Source organism: Balaenoptera acutorostrata, chromosome 18, assembly GCF_949987535.1.
Source record: "Balaenoptera acutorostrata chromosome 18, mBalAcu1.1, whole genome shotgun sequence".
NCBI lineage: Eukaryota > Metazoa > Chordata > Mammalia > Artiodactyla > Balaenopteridae > Balaenoptera > Balaenoptera acutorostrata.
This window is the reverse complement of record NC_080081.1, coordinates 65102012-65129945: the sequence shown is the minus strand read 5'-3', so window position 1 is coordinate 65129945 and position 27934 is coordinate 65102012. Positions and strand designations below refer to the sequence as shown.

Sequence of the window (27934 nt, the reverse complement as noted above, 5' to 3'; positions counted from 1 at the left end):
AATCTATAATAAAGAATAGAAGAGAGTTTTATTCAAGCAAAACTGAGTATAGACCAGGAGTGTAGACTCCACCACGGAAGAAGAAAGCCCTCTGGAGAAGCATGGTTTTCAGTACAGTTTTATATCTTGTCATAACAAAGAACAAACATCAAACATGACAGGGGTACATTCCTTCAAGGTTTCAAAAGAGACAGATTAGCACATACACAGCGAGTCAGCATGACCTTGGTGTCTGGGAAGGGACCCTCATCTTTGAAGGAGTATTAGCATTGGTGTCATAGGAACAGGGATCATTTATCCCTATCTTCAGAGTGGACACTCTCTTTTTTTTTAAATTTATTTTTCGCTGCTTTGGGTCTTTGTTGCTGCGCGCGGGCTTTGTCTAGTTGCAGCGAGGGGGGCTACTCTCTGTTGTGGTGCGCGGGCTTCTCATTGCAGTGGCTTCTCTTGTTGCGGAGCACGGGCTCTAGGCACGTGGGCTTCAGTAGTTGTGGCTCCCAGGTTCTAGAGCACAGGCTCAGTAGTTGTGGCGCACGGGCTTAGTTGCTTCACGGCATGTGGGATCTTCCTGGACCAGGGCTCGAACCTGTGTCCCCTGCACACTGGCAGGCAGATTCTTAACCTCTGTGCCACCAGGGAAGCTCCCAGAGTGGACACTCTTTAATGGTTAAAGCAGATGTACAAGTGTGTTTGACTGGCCATAAGACAGGCTGTTCCAGGTCACATAAAGTATAGGCCAAATCATGTATAAGCCAGAATGACTTCCCCATACCCCAATATGTGAAAATTTCTTCCAATGCCTCCATAAAAATAATTTCATCTCAAGTTAGTTCATGGTCCAACTTAAAAAAAAATTTGTTGCCCACCTTTCTTACCGTTAGATTTATTCTTGTGTTTTGGAATTTTAGTTTGCAGGCTCATTTTGTTTTGGAGGTTCTTTTGTATTTTGTGGGTTTTTTTGGTTTTGTTTTAAAAAGTTTCTTCCCTCCTTTCCTATCTCTTGGCATCTCCTACATATCTGACAGGTTTTTGCTTTCTTCATTGGGTTCCCCTCCATTCTTCCTAAATGGAACCCTTGAAGAGCTGCTCTTCAGTGCAAGGGTGGTCTAGGAAAAAAGCTCAGCAATGTGGCTTGTCTGTCTTGGCTCAATCTCTGGGAGAAAAATACTTCCTGAGAAATTTATAACCATGGATTTGCCTTCACTCAGATTTGGAGTTTGAATTTACAATACTTGGATGGTCTAGAAACATGTACATTGAAAACTTAACATTAAAATTAGCAGTAAGAGATTGTAATACTCTGGGATCTCTAGAAGAAATACATATAAAACACTCTGGAGAGATATAGCTTCAATCCAGGTTACAGTGAATTTCTCACTAAAGCACTGCTAAAGATGAGCTCACAATTAAAGATTAAATCCACTATGAGAGACAGCAAACACAACAAATAGCTAAATTAGGTCATAAACAACTTCAGATAATATTATGAGTATTTAATATTTGTATAATAATTACTATTGTATATTTAAAATTATTTCATTAAAATAAGAAAACATGAGAAAAAAGGTCTATCAAAAAAGAACAGGAAGATTTGATAATCAACCAATAGAACTTCTGAACGTGAAAAAAATCTTCCAATAGAAATTAAAATTCAGCAGTTTAAAAACAGAATAGATAGAGTTAATGAAGGAATTAGTAACTAGAAGATAGATCTGAGGGGAAAAATATGATCGAAAATGTGAAAGAAGTGTTAAGAGGCATGAAGATGCAATGTATATCTAAAAGGAATTCCAGAAGAAGAGAATAAATGAAAAGCAATATTCAAAGCAATTATAGCTGTGAACTTTTTGTAATTATTGAAAGCCACGAATCATGATATCTGGGAAATAAAAGAATAATCAAGCAGGATCAATGCAAAGAAATTCACACGGACATTGTAGAGGAATGGCGACAAAGGCAAATTTTGTGTAAGCACACACCTGAGTAATGGCAGCTTAACACATGGGAGCTATAATTACTGGTCCACCCCGAACTGATGATGTCCAATTTTAGGGGAGTCCTCTGTGATACCTAGCAATCCTATGCCTGGTCAGCTTCCCTCCAAACCCTCAGTCGTGCACACTCACCCCCATCCACCTTGCTCTCATCACGTGCCCTGCCTTCTACTTCACAGAGGGGGTGTTTTGTAGCTGGAATTACCTCTGTTGTGTAGATCCATGAATCTTTTACACATGCGTTCTTGACTCCTTCTCCCTCCCTATCTTCCTTCTCAGAGGAAAGCAGTCTCCTTTCCCGTTGAAAGCTCCTCCTTACACAGGTGCTCTAAGTCCCAGCCTTTCCTCAGTGACCATGTTACTATCAATTAATCTACCTTTCTCCTGTATTTTCAACGTCTATTACTTACTTCCTCTCAGCTTATAAACATGCCCAATCTCTCCCATCTTGAAAAACACCAAAAGAAAAACCATTGCCCTTAACCATTGCCTTGTTCTTGAGATAATACTGTCCTTTCAGAGCAGGGCTCCCCTCAGAGGAGTTTTAGCTCCTTGTCATCATTTTAAACTTCCCATCGCTTTCTTGATCCACTACATGATGGCTCCGGCTGCAGACAACTCTGAAATATTCCTGCAGAGGTCATGTATTACCTTGAAATTGCCAAGTCCGCTGCAGACAACTCTGAAATATTCCTGCAGAGATCATCTATTACCTTGAAATTGCCAAGTCCGATGATCATTTCTCAGTCCTCATCTTATGTGACTGCTCCCTCTCTCTGGAAATTCTCTGCTCCCTTGGCTTCCATGACAAACACTCTTGGTTCCTACCAGCTCCTCCTAGGTTTCTTTCCTTTGCCCCTTAAATATCCGTGATCTTTGAGATAGTTTTCTTGGTCTCTTCCCTTCTTCTTTTCTAAAAGCATCAGTGTTGCAGCCTTAGACACAATTTCAATTCCTGGTCCTACTAATTAAGAGCTGTGAGATCTTGGGCACTTTTTTTAAACCTCTCTGAGCCCAGCTTCTTTATAAATCGATGATGATAACGTCCACCTCAAGTGTTGTTATTAGTAGATGAAATATAATATGGGTAAAGTGCTCCAGGGCAGTGACTGGCACATAGGAAGGGCTCAATATATGGCAGCCGTTTTATTATTTTTTTCTTTTTTTCTCTTCCCTCTTCTTCTTTTAAACTAAGAGTAGATGGATATTAATAAATATAATAAAGGTTATTGAACACAAATCCAGCTAAACAGAATACTGATTCTCCCAACATTGGTTGTTTATCATCCCTAGAGAAACCAGACTGATCTGATAAACAATTTATTACCTGGGTGAAAAAGCAACTTTCAAACTGGTCAAGTAGGGGTGGGGCATGAGAAGGGACACTAATTTTCACACGTATTCATTCGTGTTTTGATATCCCAAAGTTGATTTTTACTGCTTATTATTTCAGAAATTTTGAAGAATCTGAAGATGAGTTGAGAAATGAAGTAGTAGAATCCCTGGAAAAACTCTCCACTTCCAAAGAGGCAGAAAAAAGGGAAGAGGTTTCCAGTTCCTCTAAGGATGCTGAAAAGAAAGAGAGGGGATAGGCATACAGACATATGCAGAATTAAGTGAAGGTTTGGAGAGTATTTTTACTCCATCTGATGACAAAATTTGTATTGTTGATGAAGACCCAGGAACATCAACCACCAGTCAAAATATACAAGTGTGATTATTGAACTTTTTCTTAAGTAACAAGTTAGTATCTATTACAGCGTCTCTTCGGGAACAGTCATAAATATACATTTATTGTAAGGGTTTTCCAGTAATCCCAAGGCTTTATTAGTTTTCTTCTCCATTTAGACAACAGGACTAACTTCTGAATGTAGAAATAAATATTTTTACGCTAAGAAAGCTTTCAGATAACATATGTGGTTGGCAGAGTAATGTGGCCCCCCTCACCCCACAGGCACCCAAAGATGTGAACGTATTTTTACCTGGCAGAGGGGAATTAAGGTTGCTAATCAGCTGACCTTAAAATAGGGAGGTTATCTTGGATTATTCAGGTGGGCTCAGTGTAAGCACAAGAGTCTTTGAAAGTGGAGGAGGGAGGGAAAGGAGAGAACCAGAGAGGTGGCAGCTGAGAGGGATTCAGCCTGATGCTGCTGCCTTTGAAGATGGAGGAGGGGGCCACAAGCCAAGGAATGCAGGCAGCCTCCAGAAGCTGGGAAAGGCAGGGAAACGGATTCACCCCTAAGGCCTGCTCTGCCAACGCCTTGGTTTTAGCCTAGTGAAATCCACTTTAGATTTCTGACCTATGGAACTGTAAGATAATAAATTTTTGTTGTTTTAACTAAGTTTGTGGTCATTTGTAACTAGTGATAGAAAACTAACATACAAACTCATTAATTTAAAATAATGAATCTGTCGTTTTATAAAACCATTACTTTGAAATTTCTTAAGGTATATTGAACATGCTTTTCTGAAGCTGATGTTGACACTTACAGGAGTAAGGTAATTGAGCAAGGAGAGGAACAAGGCATGTCAATTATGTACCAAATAATAATTTTATTGTTTCATTGAATTATTTTCTAATAGTTTCAAATGTATAGATTATAAACTTCTGGAAGGCAGGGACTATATCTGGTCTTTGTTTCTTATGATGATCTTTTTATATATAGTGCTTAGCACCATGCTAGAAATGTTTCTTAATTGAGTAAGTAAATACTAATACAATTTCCTCATTAAGACTGTAAGCTCTTTGAGGCAGGAAACTAGACTTAAACTTTTTGTATTAATTATAACAATCCCAGTGTTGAACATGTGCCTAGAGCTTAGTAGATATTTGTTGATTTGTTGTACCTGCTGTTATGAAGGACAAGAGTGGTTATATCTAAGTGGTAGAATTTGGCCTGAAATATCTGGTCTATAATGAAAATAAAACTAAATTGGCACATTGATGCATTGCTGAACCAAGTAAACAAAGATGAGGAGTGGTTGGTCAAATTATTCCTAAGGTCTGCTTAGCATTTACATTTGGTATAATATTAAATGTGGAGAATGTAAGTAAGTATCAAGATTTCCCTAACTGGGATGTGTCCAGTCTTTTATATCTTTATTTATTTTCCTGGTGATGTCTGAGGGGCTGTTCTTCCAACTTGGTGTATAGAGTACATTCTACTCTTTTAGGGCTCAGTATGGTCACATCATGAGGCTAAGAATATTTAACAATTTCTCACCATTATGTTAGTTTCAAACTAGGTAACACATGACCCTGAGGGATTGAAGCATCTTTAATTCTACAGCTCTTTTAGTGGTCAGTATATACATGTTTAATTTACTTTCAGGACATTATCTGGTTCAGACACTGAATCTGCTGGTATCATTCTCATTCTAAACAGTACCTGAAAGCATGGAAAATGAAACATGGTTCCTGAAAAATCCCAAAGATCAATTGTATACAGGAAAAAAAAAAGAAAAGGAATGTTTAAGGTCAGTGTTTAAGAATAAACATATCAGGTTTGCTCCAATAACAAGATGCTTGGCTAAAATCTCCTTTAGGTAACAGCCACCCACCCTTATCATTCATTCTAAGATTTTGAGTTCTTTGCTGTAAATTAGTAAGTATTCAATGTGATAAGTATGCATATCTGCAAGGTTTTTCAACCTGCTCCAGCCCAATTCACCTTACCTATCTTACACACACCGTTACCTTAATCATGTTCTTGAGGCCCAGTTCTGATTGCTTTACTCTGGTTTTAGGCTTGGCTACATCTGTTAAATTGAAACTACTGATCAGACCTGCATATGTCTTTAGAATAAATTTTGTTAGAAAAATCATGCATTTTGGTAACTATGTATGATATCTATCAATCAACTTGATCATTCTTTAAATAGTACCAAGAAGTGTTATCAACGCTTAACCTCCCTTCTAAGTGTCTTGTAACAGTTATGCATGATCCAAATGAGCACATAGCACTAGAGTATTGGAACTGATGCTTCTCCAAAGCCAAGGGTGGCCTTAATTAGGGTGGGGAAAGAGGAATAGTGGGTGAGGTAGGGCAAATCACATGGGCATAATTTGATTCTAGTAATTTGCATAGCTTCTTGTTGTGGTTTAATGGAAGTAACTTTTTAAATTTTTATTGGAGTATAGTTGATTTACAATGTTGTGTTAGTTTCTGCTGTACAGCAAAGTGAATCAGTTATACATATACATATATCCACTCTTTTTTAGATTCTTTTCCCATACAGGTCACTACAGAGTATTGAGTATACTCGAGTTCCTTGTGCTATATAGTAGGTTCTTATTAGTTATCTATTTTATATATAGTAGTGTGAGAAGTAACTTTTTCATTGTACCCATTGACATATTTAGCAGACACACCTTCATTTATTTATTCATATCATAGTTCTGGACTCTAGGGTACATTTACATAATTAAATACACAAATATTCTGAAAGCACTGATAATCACACTGGCCCCTATCTCATAATTTTGTCTGGAATATGACTTTGTAAAATACCCTGGAAATTATTAAAGTGTATGAAGCTCTGTAGTATTTTATATGTCTGAATTCATTAAAAAAAATCTATTAAACCTGACAACCTATTCTTGGGTACAAGAGGCAAAACAGTTTTGTTTTGCCTTTAAAAACTTTTTTTCTTTCTTTAAAAAAAATTCTTGGCATGTGGAGCTTGGGAATATTAGCAGTAGATAATAAATAATTCAGAATTGGGAGACTACATGAGGGGTATAAAGGCACTGAACTGGGAAAAGTATCTAAGATAATAAAACCACTTCTTTAGATCTTATTTAGATATAGACTTTGTACCTATTAAATCTAAATCATATTTAGATACAAATAATTACTATACAAAGAACATGTAACATGTAGTTTGTTATGCACAACTGGAAATAAGAATGTGAATTACCACTGCTGTAGGTTCAAAACAGCATGTTTGGACCACTCAAAAGCAGTGTCTTACAGGAATTAATAGTCACTCAATTTCTCCAGGCAGACAGTAGCTGACATATTGCTTTGACATTCTTCATGGTATCAAGTATTCAGAAACAAACAAACATTTAACACCACATTAGGAACACTGAAAAGAAACATATATGCAAATTTTCTAATGATAGGTTTGTGATAAATGAAAATCATTTTGAAGAAATTAGCTTAAAAAATGTTTTGTGGAATTTCAGAATCCTTTCTTCCTTTCCAATATCCTCTACTTTTGCTCTGTCCATTTCAATCTCTTTATCTTCAGTCCCATGATTTTCTTTGGGTAGGTGGGTAGGCTGAGTGGGCAATGGTAGTGAATCTTACCTCAAAGACTAGCTATAAGATAAGGAAAAGCACCGGGCTGGGGGTCAGGACCCCCGGGTGGTAATCCTGATTTTGTCATTAAACAACTTTGTGATACTGACAGAATCAAAGTTCTTTAAATTGTTCCTGTCTGTAAAGTTGAAAATAAGAGAAAATTGGACTAGAGAATTTGTATGGCTCCTTCCAGCTCCAATTTCCACCAGTTTTTCTTTTCTAAATTGAATACTCTCCAACACAAAGCTACTCTGGTGTGTCAGAACATCCTGGGACTTTGTTTTGGTGCTTTTTGATCTGATGACAGAAGATGGCCTGCAGACAAATCAATAATGTAACTGGAAGCAGATAACGAAGCTGGTTGGATTGACGAATGGACGAGAGGAGACTGGAAAGGAAAAATGTACCTCTTTCACATGCCCCTAACACAAAGGTGTATCAGACTGTGGAGGAGGTCAATTTACTGAACTAGAAGGAACTGATTATGTATGCAGAAAATGCCAAAAGTTATAGTCTCAACAGCCATATCTGCATATATATATATATTCACTTTTCCATGCTAGTTATTCAGGATAGGAGTCCTGTTAAATTATACTGATTCCTAGTTACTGGCTTAGTAACAAGAATCTACATAGGATTGTAATGCATTGATAAAGATAGGATTCTAGAAGACATTTACTATACATTGTTACCTTTAAACTAACTTTTATAATTTTCAAAGTACTTTCACATACTTTCTCTGTTCCCTGTTTTCATTACGACTATGAAAGGCAGTGAGGACAGCCATTACCATCTCCAGGTTACAGAGAAAGCTGACACTCAGAAAGATTAGGGAGCAGCTTTCGTGTCAAAAGGTCAGATGTTTGTAAATGATGAAGCTGAGGTCAGGTCCAGCTTTTCCACCTGCTAGTCCAGTGCTGTTTTCAAAATGCCACCTCACTATCTTACAATGCATGATGCTGATTACAGAGACCACGCGGATGGATCCAAATATTATATCTTCAATATCAGAAAAACAACTTACCGCGATGTTCTGACTCAGACCTCTTGAATGACTTCAAAAAGCTGACTTACAGCCTCTGGGACGTGAAAATGTTAAGGGATAATGAGAGGTCCATAAAAATGTACTGATAGCACTAAACATAAAACTATTTTCACAAATACCTAGTTAATGGATAGGATTACTGGCAGTACCCTGGTCTCTACATGCCCACGCACACACATAGAGCAATCACAGTGAGCCTGTCTTTTGACTACATGCTTTTAGAACATGATTAAGTCTGCTTAAAGTTTTTGTTCTTTTAAGAGGATCATTAGATAGATTCAAAAATTTTATCCACAATACTGCTTGAATTTAAACGTACCAGAATTTTTCTGTGTTCCAAAAATGTCAAAATAATTCTGAAGTACTAATCAATTATCAATCACCCATTTTTTCCCCAATATTTCCTTTTTTCTAAAAGGAAATTCTCTTTCCTGATTTCTAAAGTAAAGTGATTTGATAAATAGGATTTTAAAAATACGGATTATACCAAAATTAAGATTGTTCATTTTTTTCTTTCAGACCCATATTTTTCAGAATTTGAGACCAAACACTACTCTAAAATTTTTATATTTAAACTATATAAGGTTACCTTTTCCACTTAGGTAATTTTGCCTGGTTCCACTGAAATAAATACCTTGGTTATATACATACTGCTAAGGGCCTTGCTTAGACTAACTTTATTACAATAGGGAATGAGTTTAGAAAAATATTAACATATGAAGGTATCTAACCATTTTATATAAAATATCTTTAGTTTGTACAGGTATGGAATTACTTAAATAATTTTTCCACAGACATTAGGAATGTCACTTCAAACTCCTGATCGGAGAATCTGCTTACGGATGCACGAGCATTGTTCCTGATTTGGAGTCTCTTTTCTGCAGACATGGAAAGAATATGGGCCATAGTCTCAGCATAGTCTTCTTCACTTTCAGCCAGAAACCCAGTTCTCTCGCCTTGGTGAGGAACGACAATGTCGAGCTTCGGGCCCCCTGAATTGTGTGCAAGGACAATCGTGCCGGCTGCCATACACTCAACAATTCCTGAGAAACAGAAATCATGTCGTCTTTTAAGTTTCTGAATGTGTTCATAAGAACAAGGATGAGCAGAACCCTTTACAAATTTTAAAAGATTCATGGGCAATTTAAGTAAATGTATGTCTACAAATTCACTCATTTAACTTCCCTGGTGAAAATAAAATAATTTAAAGTTTTTTAGTTATCAAAGCTTCATAATAATGCTACTTGTCTTTACTAAAACAGACAGAAGAATAGTCTATAAAAAGTAAATATACTGCAGATAATAAAACAAAGACGACTAGAGAATGTTATTAGCAAGATGGTAGATAACTAGTGGATATTAAAAGATAAAAAGGGGTAAAAAAGATATCAAAAACATTAAAAGTTGAGTATCGGTGTTTTAATCTCATCGAAAGAAAATCTCTGATTGTGACATTTTTCCTGATATGTGAAGCAATCCATTGGCAAAAGTGTGTATATTTTTCTTCCTATGTGTAAGATTATATTTAATGATATTCTTTTCTTTGTCAAAGACTCTCACTGCAGGCAGTGCTATTTCTTGTGTGCCTAAGAATGTTTCTGAAGATTGCATCACTAATGATGCTTGCCAGGTTGAGTGTACAGAAAGTTTCTCACATCCTGTTCAAGTTAATATCAAGCACATGTGGATGCTTTAGGGTGAGGCTGTAGTACAGAATGCATACATTTTGTCCCCAGGAAATCTGAGACAAAGCAGGTGCTGGATGGGGTTTTTTTCCTATTCCATGAGCTGTGTTAATTCTATCTTTGGTAGGCCTTATGCTTGAATAAACCAGATGTCTAATCAATAAATTATTTTCATGCTCAGCACTTCAGGGTTTTTTTTTTTTTTTTTTTAAGAATTTCAGGTTTTTGTACTCTAGTGCAGGTTGGTCTTATTTCTTACTATAAGAAAACTTAACAGCAATGTGATTTAAGGTTTTGTTGTGTTTTTTAAGAGGGGGATGTGAGTGATTTAATTCATGGGTACTTTTAGAACCTGAAAGATAATCCCACTGCCTTTATTTTTCTAATTAAAGAATTCCTAAATACTTTGAAAATATAAAATGTTCCTGAATAAGAAAAAAAAGATATCAAAAACAAAATGTTCAAATTACAGCATTAGGAGAAAACAGGAAAAAAGTAAGCCATCTTCGTGAGGCACACTAAGTAAGGCTGGTGCTTTTGTTACTGCCTGGATTTCTGGCCAATCTGAGACAACTGTGTGCCGCCCAATAGCAGTGCTGAACTAAATGAAAGTTTTGATTAGTTTCTGCCAAATGATGTAGGTGAGGATATAAATTATTCTAGCCAGCCTTTCTTACCCATGTTTCTAGAGAGAACTAAGCCCTTCAGAAAATGATTTGGTTTACTGTTTTCTTACTTCTCCAATGGATGGTACAGAGCTGATATCATCCTAGATGCACAGAAGTTAAATCATTAACAACTGTTTCTTCAACATGGGCGAAATCTCTACAGAATTTTCTGCTAATGCTTTAATTTGAACTCTTATTTGAAAAATATGGATTACACCATAATATTCCGTTCCAGGCTGGATACCGTTCCTCTGTACTTTCTTAGAGACTCTGACCTAATCAATTTTACCCTCTCTCTCTAGAATCTTCCACTTCTCCCCCTCTACTGGCCCCTTCCTATCAGCATTTAAGCTAGCTCAAACTCGTAAACACAAGGTCTCCGTGAGGGTGCACATACACACACACACACACACACACACACCCTCTCTCCAGGTCACAAGTCCTCCCCTGGCCAGCATCTCTCCATCCTCCTTTCACAGATAACTCAGGGCCAGCGCGGTCTGCACTCACCAGCTCCACTGGCTCATCTGCGCTCAGCGCTCCACTCACCCCCCACCAGTGACCCTCGTGCCCACTCCTCCAGCGACACTGCTCTCGCCCAGGTCGCCCACCATGCCCTCGTCTTGCCCAGCATCTGGGCAGCACTGGAATCTGTCGCCCTTTCCCTTCTTCCCTAAACCCTCACTTCCCTTGGCTTCCATGACTCTCTGCCTGGCTTTCTTCCTTCTCCTTCACTGGCTATCCTTCTGCCAACCTGTGGCCTCTCACTGTTCTCAGCCTTTTGCACTGCGAGCCCCCTGTTGCTCTACAGACTCCCCTTAGGCCATTCCGTCCACACCCACGTCCACCGGGCTGCGGTACCCACCTGGACAACTCCGCAGTCTGTATTCCTGGGCCAGCTCCCTCTCCTTACTTCAGACTCACACATATGAGCCCTGCTGGACACACACACGTCCCCCAGCCAATTCCACCCAACATGCTCGAAACTCAGCCCCTCACCTGCCTCTGCTCTTGGAGGCCTCTGTGGGCGAAAGCCACCACCATTCACACGGCTGTCCAAACTGAACACCTGAGGCCATTGCAGTAATGAGCACACAATCAATAAAAGAACCAAAAGGTTCTTCTGAGGAGCCTACCTGGAGACAGGCGTTCTCGGCCTTTGATGCACAACAGAATCACCTGAGGGGCTTTACCAAAACACCTCCACCTGGGCCCACCCAGAAATTCTGATCTGGCTCCTCAGTGGGATTAGCATGAGGCCCAGGAATCTGAACCAGCACATAGATGGCGTTAGGTGGGGAGAGAAAATACAGTAGTTAAGAGCAGAGGCTGTCTGGATTGGAATCTGGGCTCTATCTCTTACTGTGTGACTGAACTTAGGCAAGTTCTAAACCCTCTCTGTGTCTGAGTTTATAAAATGGAAATAATCATAATACCTGTTAAGTGAAGTTCCAGAGACAGTTAAATCAGATAATACTTATAAAGACCTTGAGAGTGACCGCCACACAGTGAGTGGTCAATAAACATTAGCTATTGTTATTGATTGTTTTACAGGGTCTCAAATGAGGAAAGCACACTTGGTGGACTCGGGGAAGAGACTGAGGACTTGCTGAAAACTTCCGGAATGTTATCATTTTATCAAAATCACCTAAAATGTATATCTCATGGCACCAAACAAGTTGTTTACAGGACAAACTCACCAATCCCAAAATGCTCGTTCCACATGGTATGCAGACCAACTGTTGCTTCAGACAAGTAATTCTTTAATTCATCAAATGGAGTGTTTATTTTAAATTCCACGTCTTCTTGAACTCCTAGGTCCTCAGAAAGCCTTCTCAGTTGGTTTACCCTAAGTTCATCGTCTTGGTTACGACAACCTCCAATGAGGACAAGTTTAAGTGGAGGAAGTGACTCAGCCTCCTTTTTATTCAGCAATTTAGCAAAGGCTCTGATCTGCAAAGGATGATTCTTTTCAGGCCTGAACTGGCCAATCGAAACCAGTAAATGTCCTGAGGTTGTCTTCTCCTTGTGTAAGGGAATGTCCAGAAACGTCTGCACATCACAAGGTGGATAAACAATATTAGTGCAATTCCCAACCTTCCACAGTGAGAGAATATGGTTTAGCGTCCAAGAAGAATTGACCATGACGACATCACTGCAAGAACCAGCAAGCCCATATATAAAAGCAAATAAATAGTAGTAGATAAGCTTTACTTTGCTGAGAAAAGGATTCCTGGTGATGAAGGCTGCATTGTTAAATCCGACATTTTGATTCTTCACTACAGAGAGCATGTCCGTGCTGATGGTGGGATAATGAACATAGCTTCCAACTCGGCAACCGCCTAAATACTTAAACAGAGGAAGAGTGAAAGCGTAGCCCATCGAATCGATGTAAACATCGGGAACACACTGCATCAGAGCTTCCCAGCCAAGAAAAATGGATCCCAGACTTTGGCCCAGCAGGGTGAAATGAGGATAGAGTGAATCTTCCACAAGGTAGCGCTTCCTTAATAAAACAAACTTCACTGGGCAAGTTAATCTGATGTTAAATCTTCTGAAAGCACCTTCCAGTATCTGTTGACCACTGACATCAGCATCACCAGTATAAACAACATAAACTGCTTCAGGATACCTAAAACAGAATGTAACAGTTAAGAATTTCATTAGTTTAGGTTAAAATCAAGCAAAACGTTGTAGATAACTATTTTCTCACAATCATAAAGAAGCTTATTTTTAGACTAAAAAAATGTTTTCCACTGTTTTTTACTGACTCCACTCTCTCCTGGGTCTTCCACTGCCCTACAACTAAAATGTCAGTCCTCTAAAGGAGACTTCTAGTTCTTTGCTTTTCCCTCCACTAAGAGTTTTGCATACAGCAGACATCAACAAAATTACTGATTTATAAATGAGACATTTTCATTTTTAAGAAGTATTCAAAAATTTTGACAACTTTCTCAGCATTATAATGGTAATGAAATATTAATAAAATATTCATAAACAAGAGTTAAAATTCACTAAAGGTATCTTTAGATAGGATCATAAATCCTAAAGCATTAGTGTTTTTAATCTGAGAAATGCACAAAGGTTTTAAAAGCTAGACCTTGTGCCTGCATCACAATTAGATATAATCATAATGGAAATATGGAAAAGTACATTCTTATGATTTTAACACTTTGGCCTCACTCTGGCTGTGTTTATAATTATTCTCTGAGTCATATAAAACATTTATTAACTATCTAGTGTGAGCTACTAGGTTCTAGAGAATAAGGGATGATGGAGAGTCTTCATCCTCAAGGAGCTCAGTCCAGTGGAAAGAACAGATATATAAACAAATAATGTGCTGTGTACTGATGAACAGCCCAGGATGCTGTGATGTCTAAAGGCTGAGCATCTAATCGCTCCTCCCTAGCCCCCCTCCCAGCAACTAGATTGAGCCTTTTAAAATGTAAAAAGGATGGTCATCTCTGGCAGCTTAAAGATGGCCACAAAATCTCTGACACTTTTCCGGTTGAGAGGTGGATCTATGTCCCCTCCCCTGGAGTAACAGTGGGCTCTTGACTGCTTTTACCAATAGAATATGGCAAAAGTGACATTGTGCCAGGTTCTGGACCCAGGCTCTAAGAGACTGGCACCTTCTACTTCACTCTAAGGGGAGACAGCTGTCATGTAAGAAGTCCTGCTATCCTGAGACCGCCATGTTGTGTGCAAGCCCAAGCTAGTCACACGGAGAGGCTGCTTGGTGACAGAGATGCCTGACCCAGTCATCCCAGCCCAGGAACCAGATCTGTGAGTGAAGAAGCCTTCCGACAACTCCAGCCCCAGCTGCCATCTAACTGCCACAGTCTGAGCATGAAGGATTCTAAACAGGGCCTGTCAACTTCCAAACTCTGAGAAATAATAATAAATTCTTGTTTTAAGCCATTCAATTTGGGGTGGTTTATTAAGCAGTAATAGATAAGCAGAATATCGTCCCTCTGTTTAAAACAGTCATATGGTTTTCCACAGCACCTGGAATAAAGTCTAAACTCCCCCCCTTGCTCGCTCAAGCCCTGCATACTGGGCGCCGCCCCCCTCTGGAACCCCCCGCCCCCCAACTCTCTCACTTGCTCAGCAGGCTTCAGCCGAACTGGATTCCCTTCTCGGAACAAGCCAGGCTCCTTCCAGTCCGAGGGGACTTGCAGCAGTTGCTCCCTCTGCTTTGAATTCTCTTTTCCCACCCTCACTGTCTTTTCATAAAGTGAGCAGGAGAGCATACGTTTAGAACATGGGCTTTAGGAACTCAGTTCCCTTGTCTGTCAAACGAGATAACAGTAACCACCTCGCTAGGCTGTTAATGAGGACTGAGTCACCTAACACACGTTGAACACTTCAAACCATGCCCGGCAGACAGTAGAAGCTCAGTAAATGTCAGCTATTTTTGTCGGTCAGAATTTAGTTGTGCTGTTTCCTCAGAGACTGTACCTAATTTTTTTTTTTTTTTTTTTTACTGGGTACCTGGAAGTTCATTATATGATTCTTTTTTTTTTTTTACATATTTCCATACATATTTCCATACAAACACAAGATTTTTAGAAATTTCATATGTCTGAAACATTTATATTAACATATTTCCATACATATTTCCATACAAATACAAGATTTTTAGAAATTTCATGTAATGTCTGAAACATTTATATTAAAATATTTCCATACAAATAACCCAATGAAAGTTTAGTATTAGTTGTTTTGTTTGTTTGTTGTTTTATACTGCAGGTTCTTATTAGGCATCAATTTTATACACATCAGTGTATACATGTCAATCCCAATCGCCCAATTCAGCACACCACCATCCCCACCCCACCGCAGTTTTCCCCCCTTGGTGAGACTGTACCTAATTTACTCACTCTGAAGGGTAGAGTCACTCTCATATTACCCTGTTTGAATTTCTTATATAACACTTCTCACCATTTGATATTTTCCCTGTTTATTATCTTGTCTCTCTCTCAACTGAAATCTAAGGTCCATAAGAGGGACTTGATCTGGGCTTCCCTGGTGGCGCAGCGGTTGAGAGTCTGCCTGCCAATGCAGGGGACACGGGTTCGAGCCCTGGTCCGGGAAGATCCCACATGCCGCGGAGCAACTGGGCCCGTGAGCCACAACTACTGAGCCTGCGCGTCTGGAGCATGTGCTCCGCAACAAGAGAGGCCACGACAGTGAGAGGCCCGCGCACCGCGATGAAGCGTGGCCCCCACTTGCCGCAACTAGAGAAAGCCCTCGCACAGAAACGAAGACCCAACACAGCCATAAATAAATAAATAGGTAAATATTTAAAAAAAAAAAAAAAAAAAAAGAGGGACTTGATCTATCTTGTTCACCATTCAAACTCAACCCCTTAGAACAGTGCTTGATATTGGTTGGCCAAAAAGTTGGTTCGGGGTTTTCGTAAGATGTTACAGAGAAACCTGAAAGAACTTTTTGGCCAACCCAATACATAGTAGGTCCTCCCCGTTTCCCCCACTCCCCAAATATAGGGAGATTGAATGAAAGTGTACTGTAGCTTATGCTGAGTCAGGAAAGACTTGCAGGAATTACCTAAGGAGAAAAAGGTTATTTCAGAGAAGAGGGAACACTAGATGGAAAGGCGAGGAATCCTGAGAGGGCGTGAGGCTCCTAGGTCAGTATGCTGGAGCAAAGTGCGTGTGAGGAGTGGGCAGGGAGGAGAAGAAAATGTGGCAGGAGCTAGACAAAAAAGTATCTTCCACGTCATACTAATTACTTGGATTTTTTTTCTCATCAGTCAGGTAGAGGAGTAATAGGGGTTGCTGGGGAGTATGAGTACAGATATCATGAAACCTGACCACTGCCCTCAAGGGTAATCTAGAAACAAGGCTAATGCACAGCATTATGAGAAGGAAAGATCAGTATGGACTACAGTAGGAAGGCTTCAAGGAGGTGGGAATTAAGCTGGGATTTAAGAAAATTCTCTGGATTTAGGCAGTTATGGGAGATGGCAGAGGATACACAGGGACGGTGGCTAGAAGCCAAGAAGGGCCAAGAATGTAGAAATGTAGAGCTAAGGGCATTACACGGGAAGACTCTGAAGCTGAATGAAGGGCGTGTGCCAGGAAGTACGGTCGCCATGGAAGGATAATAGTTTTCCTCATATAATCAAACAATAACGGAACTTGTATTTTGCTGTGCCTTTTCTTTTCTTGTGGGATAGGGGTGGGGAGAAGGAAGCCTAGAACATTAAAAGATGTGTAACACCAAATTCTTTCTAACATGGTAACTTACTTAAGACTATCCAACTGATAATGATATCAAAATCAGAGTCAAATAGATGCTTTCAGAGAGATTATTTCCTGTGTGCCACCACTGACTAAAAGTATTCAGGTTTAAAGTGCTTCACCGTACTTGGTATATTTCTGTTTATTATTTAATCTCTTCTCCACATACTCTCTCAAGTCATCCCCACTAAATTATGCCATAAAAGGGCAGATACTTTCCCTTTCTGTTTATCATATCAAGTAAAATGCAGTAGGATCCTGTAAGACAGGTTGGCATATGAGCAGTGTTTCCTTACTGAAGAATAGCTTAAAAAAGGAATCCCTGGCTATGACTAGAGAAAGATACATTCTGGGTGATGATTTTTTACAAAAATAGTAACAATGTACCAAATTGTTAAGAAAGATGCATACCTACTTTTTCTGTAGAGCCCTTAAGGCACACCATAACACTCTTTCTCCTCCTCCGCCAGCGTTGCAGTAGGGATGGAAAAATGCAATCACCGTTTGATTTTTCCCAGTTTTGCTAGCTGAGCCCGACTTTTTCTTTCTCTGTAGCAGCAGTCTGATTCCCCAAAGGACAATGAGTAAACACACACATAAAACTCCACATACAATTAGCCCAGGGAAGAATAATGAATGAAAACACCTGAAATGAGAGGGGAAGGGGGGTGAAAATGGATATAATGCCCATTAAAAAAAAGAAAGGCTACAAATTAAAGTCTACTTTCACATAACTGCTTTATATATTAGCAGCAAAGAAAATTTTTATAGCTCGTGAGTCTAACAAAATACTCAGTTATTAAAATTCTAATGCTACAAAATATCTAATGTCAAAAGTGCAGGTCCCCTTTAATTCCACAGCATGCTGGCAATTCAATGTACTTTTTCTTTTTAACCAGCAGTAAAAATCAATGTTGAGCTACCTTCCTCCTAACTCAGTATATGTGTTAAGGGATTAAAATAAATTTAATTATTAACCTAAACAAGATATGACTGGGAAAGGCATCTGACCCTCAAAATGACAATATGTAACCCAAAGAAATATTCCATAGTTAAAAGTTTGGTGAGACACTAAATCATCTTTATTATCTCACTTTGCCTCGAGCAGAATTTTTTTTTTTTTTTTTTTGGCCTTGCCATGCAGCTTGCGGGATCTTAGTTCCCCAACCAGGGATCGAACCCGTACTCCTGCAGTGGAAGCTCGGAGTCTTAACCACTGGACCGCCAGGGAACTCCCAAGCAGAACAATTTTTGAGGGAAGGGGAATGGAGCTTAGATTTTTCCAGTTCAATTCTGAGTTTTGCATCTGATCTGTTTACATGACCCTGAAACCACTGTCTTCCCGTGTGCCTCTGAATGAGATGCCAAACATCCACGACTGTTCTACTTCCTGCATTTAGGCAGATTCACTCCCACAGTCACTGCTGCAAGGTTCCCTGTTACTGCCAGGTTGACTGAGGCTCTGCCAAGGACCCAGCCCTGTTCACCACCATATCCCAATGCCTAGTGTCATACCTGGCTGAGAAGGCAGTCAAAAAACATTTGTTGACTGAATGCAAAATTTTATTACATCCTCAGATGTCTCTTTTTTTTTTTTTTGGGGGGGGGGTGTTTCAATATGACAAATGTGTCATACCGAAGTGCAAAACTTTTAATAATAGAAACCGTTACCTTGGCTTTCTCACAACCTTATGAAACAGTACTTCATGTGTGTGAGAATTTTTTTTTTAACATCTTTATTGGAGTATACTTGCTTTACAACGGTGTGTTAGTTTCTCCTCAGATGTCTCTTAAATTATATTAAATTGTTTTCTCAAGGTATGGTTTTCTCATAGGGTTGGCTAATGTAGCTGGTACCTAACAATTTTTTTTAATACCCTGCCTACCCTTTATAAAGGATTTGAGGGGCCTATAAGACATAAAAACAATAAAATACTAAAACTTAAATAATGAAAAGTCAAGACCAGGGAACGTATACGGTTAAAGTATGTTGGGGCGTGGGGAGGGGAGCGGAGACGGGGCGGGGGGGAGGGCACAGAGATGCAGGTTCTCAATTGGTCCACAGTAGTGAACAGCAGATTGGGTTCTGGGCTGCTTAGTGACCAAACCAAATAGGGGGATATTCTGTGTAGTTACATCGTTTTCATTGTCCCTAAGTAGAAAACATACAAATTCTTTAGAAGAATAAATATTTTATTGATATTTAGTTTTGAAATAAATTTCTCACGTGGGATTTCCTATTGTGAACAAGTCCATTACTTGATGATTTGGTCTCAGGACACCTTTATACTCTTAAAAACTGCTGAGGACTCCATACAGTTTTTGTTTACATCAGGTCTCTCAATCACAGCACTACTGACATTTTGGACCAGATAATTCTTTGTTGTGCGCATTATAGAATGTTTAACTGCATCCCTGGTCTTGACGCACTGGATGCCAGGAGTATCCTCCCAGCCAGGACAATCAAAAATATCTTGAGACACTGCCAAATGTCCTGCAGGGGCAAAATCACCTCTGATTGAGAACCACTGTTACACTGATTATATCTACCAATATTTAACATATTAGACATTAAAACTGAGAAGCTTTTTAAAAATTATGAATCCATTAAAGAAATAAATCCATTATATAACATATTTTTATTTTAAAAAACTTATGTTTTCTAAACCAAAAAAAATAGTAAGGAGGGTGTCACTGTTTTTGATGTCTGGCTTAACAGAAGATAGTGGCTTCTCGTATGTGCTTCTGCATTCAATCTGTAATGATATGTTGTTCTGGTTCAAGTATATGAAGAAAACCCAGGCTCACTCACATATATAGCAGGAAAAGAGAGGAGTATTTTTAAATGGCCTTTAAATGGCCTATTCTGGCTACGAATATTTTTCTGTAATACTATACCAAATTAGACAAGTGGCAATTTCTTAACAGTCAATTGCAACATGGAATCTGAAACCCTATCAATGCCCTTTCCATGCTGTTACACTGAAATCTATTGGTTTATCTTGCCCTTTGAATGGAACTTTTCTGTATATGTGATTTTGTAACATTGTGACTTATTTGGGCAATACTGGTTCATGAGTTATGGAGAGTTTCCAAATGTTGACACATTTCTTTATACAATACCCCAAAATCACATTTGTTAAGATTACTACCAATCTCATCAGAAAAAATCTTTTAAGTATTGGAAAATGGTCAAGGTCAGAATGGCAGATACAAGTTTCCCAAAATTCTAACTTTCACTTGAAAACTCAAACTTTATCATTAGCAACAAATTCTGTCACTTGTTTTCTTTGTTTCTGTTTTTTTTTTTTTGGCCGCACACACAGCTTCGGGGATCCCCGACCAGGGATCGAACCTGTGCCCCCTGCAGTGTATGCACAGAGTTCTAACCACTGGACCACCAGGGAATTCCCAGTCACTTGTTTTCTTTGAAGTGACAGGGTCAATCATTCATTTTCAAGAAAATATCTACTAAATACCCAAGTCAGTTTGTCTGTCAGTCAGTCTTTCAAATAAAAACTGTGTCCTGAAATGGAAATAAAAACACAAATAAACAAATGGGACCTAATGAAACTTAAAAGCTTTTGCACAGCAAAGGAAACCATAAACAAGACCAAAAGACAACCCTCAGAATGGGAGAAAATATTTGCAAATGAAGCAACTGACAAAGGATTAATCTCCAAGATTTACAAGCAGCTCATGCAGCTCAATAACAAAAAAACAAACAACCCAATCCAAAAATGGGCAGAAGACCTAAACAGACATTTCTCCAAAGAAGATATACAGATGGCCAACAGACACATTAAAGAATGCTCAACATCCTTAATCATTAGAGAAATGCAAATCAAAACTACAATGAGGTATCATCTCACACCAGTCAGAATGGCCATCATCAAAAAATCTAGAAACAATAAATGCTGGAGAGGGTGTGGAGAAAAGGGAACACTCTTGCACTGTTGGTGGGAATGTAAATTGATACAGCCACTATGGAGAACAGTATGGAGGTTCCTTAAAAAACTAAAAATAGAACTACCATACGACCCAGCAATCCCACTACTGGGCATATACCCTGAGAAAACCATAGGTCAAAAAGAGTCATGTACCAAAATGTTCATTGCAGCTCTATTTACAATAGCCAGGACATGGAAGCAGCCTAAGTGTCCATCGACAGATGAATGGATAAAGAAGATGTGGCACATATATACAATGGAATATTACTCAGCCATCAAAAGAAATGAAATTGAGTTATTTGTAGTGAGGTGGATGGACCTAGAGTCTGTCATACAGAGTGAAGTAAGTCAGAAAGAGAAAAACAAATACAGTATGCTAACACATATATATGGAATCTAAGGAAAAAAAAAAGGCCATGAAGAACCTAGTGGCAGGACGGGAATAAAGACACAGACCTACTAGAGAACAGACTTGAGGATATGGGGAGGGGGAGGGGTGAGATGTGACAGGGTGAGACAGTGGCATGGACATATATACACTACCAAATGTAAAATAGTTAGCTAGTGGGAAGCAGCCACATAGCACAGGGAGATCAGCTCGGTGCTTTGTGACCACCTAGAGGGGTGGGATAGGGAGGGTGGGAGGGAGGGAGACGCAAGAGGGAAGAGATATGGGAACATATGTATATGTATAACTGATTCACTTTGTTTTAAAGCAGAAACTAACACACCATTGTAAAGCAATTATACTTCAATAAAGATGTTAAAAAAAAACAAAAAAAAAACTGTGTCCTGTAAAAAGTAGGTGTCTAATTCAACTTGCAATGTAGACAATCATACAAGAGGTTTTCCTTGAGATAACCATTTTACTTTGGTATGTCGAAGTGCTTTATGTGTTCCCCCCATTTTGTCATATAGAATATTAAAAAGATATGTACTCAAGGGTTGAGATTTAAGAAAGTTAATAATTTTTACTGCTTCATCAAGGACATTCTTCAGAAAAACTGGCTTTAGCAAGTGCATGGAGGTGAAACACAATGACTACTAGTACAGTTTGATGTCACTGCCTTGATTTGTGCTAAGTAACAGTTTTATCCACCATTACTTTTGCACTATCAGTGCAAATGTCAACAAAATTTAAGAAGCAAACGTTATCCCAACATTATTATAAAAATAATGTTGACCTTGAGGACCCACTGAAAGGGTCTTGGGGATTTGCAGGTGGTCTATGGACCACACTTTAAGAACCACTGCTGTAAAGGATGAAGAGAGTTTGACAGAAGTGGTAAGATTGGCCACTTAATGTTTGGAATATATCAGTTCATAAAGGCCGTATTATCTTGGATAGTTAGCTTTCTCAGGACAAGACAAAAAGTCTGTTTAATTTAAAATGTAGCTGACTCACAGAGTCCAAAGACTTTTATGACATTTCCTTCAAATGACTTAAGTGGGAAAATAAATGTGACAGGATTTTCAAACTGAACTATTCAAGTGAAAATCAGAAAAAAAAATCATATTAATGACTAAAGTTGAACCAGTCCTTTGTTTTGAGTCTGTTAGTTTCAAAGATACACATACAGGTTCTATAAAGAAATTTATTAAACATCCTACAGTACTTGCACATCAAAATTACCCATTTTAGAATTTGTTTACATATAACTAAAATATGTGCCATTAAACATTTATTCATATTTAAACACAAGACTGTAAAAAGATAACTGTAATCAATAGTGAATCATTCCATTCAGCAAACTTTTATTTAGTCATTATTATGTGCAAAGCCGGGAGTTCGGGATATTTCAAATGGCAGGGAAGAATATGAACGCACTGAAAATAGACTTTCCTGTTCCAATGATTTAAATAATCATTACAGAATTTGAAGTAGAGGGGGCAATAACGAAGAAGAAATAATATCTGAATTTTGGAGAGAATACATATACACTGCCATTCAGGATGCTATCGTAGTAATGATAAAATTTCAACCTGAACAAAAATATGTAGGTGTTAAAAGAGCTGTGTAGGTAGAATATACTAGGTCTCCTGTTTTACTAGCGTAAGTCAACACATGTAAAATACAGTAGTATTACAACAACAAATGTGGAAAAAAGGTCTGGGAGTTTTTTCACCAAAATGCTAACAATAATTATCTCTGAATGGTAGCATTCCTGGAGACTTCTGTTTTGCTCATTTATTTCCTAACTTTTCTACAAGAAACAACGTATTACCTATGCAATGAAGACAAAGGTATAAATATTTTATATAACTATTCTTACATCAATCAGAAAAGAAATCAATGTAAAATCAAGAAGAGGATTCAACATAAACTTTACATTTAAATGACATATGCTAACAATGACAGTTCTGGTGAGTGAAAGAAGACAAACTAAGATAAGAAAAAGGAAGACACGGTTTCTTCTTCACCAAAAAGAGCATGATAGATTGGAAAATGATTCGTGGCTCAACCATAAAGGAAAATGAGGAATGAATGCGAATAATTTATGACAGACTAATAGGAGTGCGAATAAGCGACAGAAGAAGCGAAAGCCGGGAGGGAAACTCGAGCCCTCAGCCAGCAGTGGGGCAGGGAAAGAAAACGCGGTAAACTGAGTCTTTAACGCAGCCTCTTTGTCTATCTAGAAGACCCCAAAGGGAGAGCAAACGGTCACTGGCCTGGAGAAAATAGCTTAGATTCGTGACAAGGAAAGCCCTTCCTCTCAAATATTAGTTGCACGGGGAGGACAAGTACCACTGCGGTACGGAAAACGGCTGCGAGCCCACACCACCCGCTCCTCACCTCAATAACTCGCGCAAGCACCAACCCCTTTCGGCGGCCGCCATCTTCCGCCGACCCCCGAACTCGGGAAGCGTTTCGTTGTTCCTCTTCTCTATTGGCTCCTGAGGAAGCGTGCGGTCACCCCCGCCCACACAGGGCCGATTGTGCATTTCAATTGGTTGCTGGTAGTAGCTTCCCACGGCCTTCCAGCCAATAGACTCTCCCGCGGGGGTGGACAAGATTTCGGCGTGGCGTACTCGGGCCCGGCCCCCCCATGGGCGGAGCCATAGGGGGTGTTGGGCATGGGGAAGGCGTGGCCTGTGATGGACAGCCGGCGCTCCAGCCCTCGGCCCCCTCCCCCACTGAAGACCCCGCTCTGGCGCCCCCGCCCCCAGTCTAGAGCCTGCCGCCCGTTGGAGACCAATGGGAGGCTCTTGCGCGTCTCAGATCGATTTTCCAGGTGCGGAGTTCACTCCCGCAGCGGCTGCGGCATTTCGGACCCGTGGCGCCCTGGAGCCAGGCGCGGCGTTCCAGAGGGAGCTGCGCAGAGCGGACCCGAAGCCGGCCCTCGCCACGCCGCACCTTCCCAGCCGGCGGTGGTCGAGCCTTGGGATCTGCATCTCCCGCCCTGGTCTACGCGGCTCGCCCTCCCTCCTTTTCTCTACGGCGCACGCCCGAGGCTGAAGACCTCTGCGCACCGGCCCGAGAGGTAGCGGAGACCCGGGAGGGGGGACGGGTCCGCCTCGCCTGGGTTTCAGCTCGGCCGAGGACACTTGGGCACCGGCAGGCCCGTCTCCGGGTGTGGGTGAGGGTTCCCGGCCCACCTTCCTCTCTGGTGCTCATCCCTGCGCCCCCCAGGACTAGGGGCGCAATGGCGCGCAAGTTTGAATTAGCCGGTGCGATGAGGGCTGACGATTCCTCGTCTGAAATGCAGGTGTCGGTTCGGGTTAGAACCGAACCACGAGGATGCCATTCACTGCGCGCTCCTCTTCTCCCTGGGTTTTAACACCGCGCTTCTCCTCCCCTGACCAGGTGACCTTGGGCTTTGGGCTGCATCACAGAAGAAATTAGTTCCTCCGGGAGATGAAGCCTGAGCAGGAGAGACAGATTACAGATCGTGAAAAGGCAAGTCGGAGAGTGAGTTTCCTTCCCGGGGCTCTGTGTGCACACACCTGCTTGGAGGACCTTTCGCGCCCACCCGCGGTCCTTACTGTGTTCCTGGGTGTGCGCGGGGGAGGCCCGGCGCGTGGTTTGTTAGAACACCCTTTAGGAAGGGCATGCTATTAACTGTTTCTCAGAACAGCTTAAAACGCACCACTTTTCTGTTCGTCTGCTGTTGAGAAGTTTGATGCTGGAGAGGTAAAGTGAGAGTTGAGTTGCTGTGTAAGATCCCTAATTGCTCAGTACGATTGAATCAGCTACCTTGAAAAGTTATTCAGGAGTTGGTGCATAGACCCCTTTATGATCTATCCAGGTCCTGCAATGGTTTTTTGTTTGTTTGTTTGTTTGTTTTTGAAGAACTGTTTTGAGTTCATTTAAATTATGCAAGTAATACATTAGTGCGGCCTCTTAAAATGCAAACAGTACAGAAATATTTAGCACGAAAAGCAGATCCATTTACCAGTCTTTTTCTGCTCATGTACATACGTCTTCATTCAGCAAATGCTCATTGAAAACTTAATATTTTTCAGGCACAGTTTTGAAACACACAGTGGTGTTAACATGTATCTATAGTGTTAATGCTTATCTATATCTCCAGAGAAATCTTTAGGTTCTTGTGTGTGTGGTTTTAGAATATTTGCTTGTTTTACATAAATGAGATCATGTAGTGTGTATTCTCCAACCTCCAACCTTTTTTGTTGTTGTTGTTATTTTTATTTATTTTATTTATTTTGGCTGTGCCGGGCCTTAGTTGCAGCACGCGGGATCTTTTTTTATTTAGTTGTGGCATGCAGACTTCTTAGTTGTGGCATGCATGTGGGATCTAGTTCCCTGACCAGAGATGGAACCTGGGCCCCCTGCCTTGGGAGCGCGGAGTCTTACCCACTGGACCACCAGGGAAGTCCCCCTCCAACCTTTTTTTCCCCCCAATTTAACAATATATTTTGGAGGTGTTTCATGCTGATACGTAAGCATCTGTGTTACTTAGTTTCACCTCTGCACAGTATGGATGCACCACAGTGTATTTATTCTTTTCTCACGGGTGGACATTCTGGTTGCTTCTGTTTTTCCCCCCTCACAAGCCATGCTGTAGTGGACATCCTTGTATGTGATTTTTCATGCTGACCTTTGAGTATTTCTCTAGGATAGGTCCCCAGGCCAGGATTGCTGGTCTGAAGAGTAGCCTGTGCCTTTTCTACAGATTTCAGAAATCAATTTGACAACATTATTGTGCGCCGTTTTGGGGTGAAATTCATCTAGGCCCTGGTGGAGTAGAAATGAACGATAAATGGATTAATGGATGGGCAGAGAGAGGCTGGTCAATAGATGATTCTTAGTGGGATGACTCTGCATTTAATGGAGAAGCTGGGAGAGCACCTGTGAGGGAGGGGCAGCTTGTATGGAAGAGGAGACTCTTCCAACCCCCTGCCATGCCCCCATCTCTCTGCCCAGCAGAAAAATCCTTATCTTTCCAGATCAAGCTCAAGACCTGCCTCTTCTTGACACTCTGTAACTGCCTCTGCTCATGCCACGCCTCACCCTCTTCTGGATTCCTTTGATAATGGTATTAGCCAACATTATTGAGCTTACTATGTGCTGGACACTGTATTGAAGCACTTTATATTCCTCCAGGTACACTCAGTTAATCCTCACAACACCTTTTGATGTAGGTATTTTCTTGTCATCACCATTTATTCAATAATTTTTTTAGTACAGGCATACCTTGGAGATACTGTGGGTTCAATTCCAGACCACCACAGTAAAGCAAACAGGCATTTTTTGGTTTCCCAGTGCATATAAAAGTTATGTTTACACTATACTGCAGTCTATAAAGTGTCCAATAGCATTATGTCTAAAAAAAAATGTGCATATCTTAATTTAAAAATAACTTTATTGCTAAAAAATGCTAACCATCATCTGAGCCTTCAGTGAGTTGTAATCTTTCTGCCAGTGGAGGGTCTTGCCACTGCCAACTAAGAATTGTCACTCGCCACGTGGTTCTACAAGAATGAAGTCACTGGCCACTGCAGTTGCTGACCTTCAGCACACCCTGAAAGGAGTTCAGGGCGGAGATCAGGAATGAGACACTCTGTGCTTTGGGAAAAACTGGCAGAACAGGCCTTCAGATAGTTAGATAGTTTCAGGAGATTTTATGAGCCCAATTTCTTGTATCTTCTCATATCTAGAAAAGCACTAAAATCATTAATGGAGACCTCTGCTCCTCGTGACTAGCAGCAACCTTCTGCCAAAATGTATGCTTGATTGCATGCAACTCCCCTTCACTAAAATCGTATATATACTGACTCCCCCCCATCCCCCCACCTCACCCCACCCCCTCACCTTCGGTCAGTACCTCAGTGTGGATGGCTGCTGACTGATCACGTGATGGTTGCTGAAGGTAGGGGTGACTACTGCAATTTCTTAAAATAAGACAGCAGTGAAGTTTGCCACATTGGGACTTCCCTGCGGTCCAGTGGTTAAGACTTTGCCTTCCAGTGCAGGGGGTGCGGGTTCAATCCCTGGTCGGGGAGCTAAGATCCTATGTGCCTCGCGACCAAAAAACATGAAACAGAAGTAATGTTGTAACAAATGCAATAAAGACTTTAAAATGGTCCACATCAAAAAAATCTTAAAAAAAAAAAAAGTTTGCCACATCGATTGACTCTTCCTTTCATGAATGATTTCTCTGTAGCATGCAATGCTGTTTTTTTTTCTTTATAAATTTATTTATTTTATTTATTTATTTTTTGCTGTGTCAGGTCTTTGTTGCTGCGCACAGGCTTTCTCTAGTTGTGGCGAGCAGGGGACTACTCTTCGTTGCGGTGCATGGGCTTCTCGTTTCAGTGGCTTCTCTTGTTTCGGAACACGGGCTCTAGGCGCACGGGCTTCAGTAGTTGTGGCACGCAGGCTCAGTAGTTGCAGCACACGGGCTTGGTTGCTCGGCGGCATGTGGGATCTTCCTGGACCAGGGCTCGAACCCGTGTCCCCTGCATTGGCAGGCAGATTCTTAACCACTGCGCCACCAGGGAAGCCCGCAATGCTGTTTGATAGCATTTTACCTGCAGTAGAACTTCTTTCATAAT

At 40.4% G+C, this 27934-nt stretch overlaps 2 protein-coding genes across 6 annotated transcripts in view; one reads left to right on the top strand and one right to left on the bottom strand.

Moving 5' to 3' along the window:
• NEK5 (NIMA related kinase 5) overlaps positions 1–4332 on the top strand; it is a 64158-nt gene extending 59826 nt beyond the window's left edge. Inside the window, 2 exon segments of the mRNA XM_057532835.1 lie at positions 3448–3563; positions 3566–4332. Of these exon segments, the coding sequence (XP_057388818.1) occupies positions 3448–3563; positions 3566–3711 (262 nt within the window). The 3' untranslated portion in view covers positions 3712–4332.
• On the bottom strand, positions 96–23832 carry ALG11 (ALG11 alpha-1,2-mannosyltransferase). 5 transcript variants are annotated; one of them, XM_057532837.1, is made up of 6 exons: positions 23712–23832; positions 17383–17613; positions 12402–13333; positions 9189–9391; positions 8328–8382; positions 96–3184 (listed from the first exon to the last, which is right to left on the bottom strand). In XM_057532837.1, exons 1-5 carry the CDS (start codon positions 23753–23755, stop codon positions 8374–8376), a joined length of 1419 nt encoding a protein of 472 aa, XP_057388820.1. In that variant the 5' UTR covers positions 23756–23832; the 3' UTR covers positions 96–3184; positions 8328–8373. The 5 variants fall into 5 exon arrangements, 4 of the variants coding, with proteins under 4 accessions (XP_057388820.1, XP_057388819.1, XP_007193761.2 ...); XM_057532836.1 differs by lacking the exon at positions 96–3184 and adding an exon at positions 3442–3563; XR_452118.2 differs by lacking the exon at positions 96–3184 and adding an exon at positions 3442–3563 and having other exon boundaries at positions 8328–9391.
• Between the last annotated feature and the right edge of the window lie 4102 nt (positions 23833–27934).

Excerpts from the sequence above, each read along its gene's own strand:
- ALG11 (XM_007193698.2), bottom strand. The coding sequence starts at position 23,755 with ATGGCGGCCGCCGAAAGGGGTTGGTGCTTGCGCGAGTTATTGAG. Across the intron at positions 17,614-23,711 it reads TGCTTGCGCGAGTTATTGAG|GTGTTTTCATTCATTATTCT; the intron begins GTGAGGAGCGGG and ends CTCTCATTTCAG. Across the intron at positions 9,392-12,401 it reads GAACGAGCATTTTGGGATTG|GAATTGTTGAGTGTATGGCA; the intron begins GTGAGTTTGTCC and ends TCTGTTTCTCAG.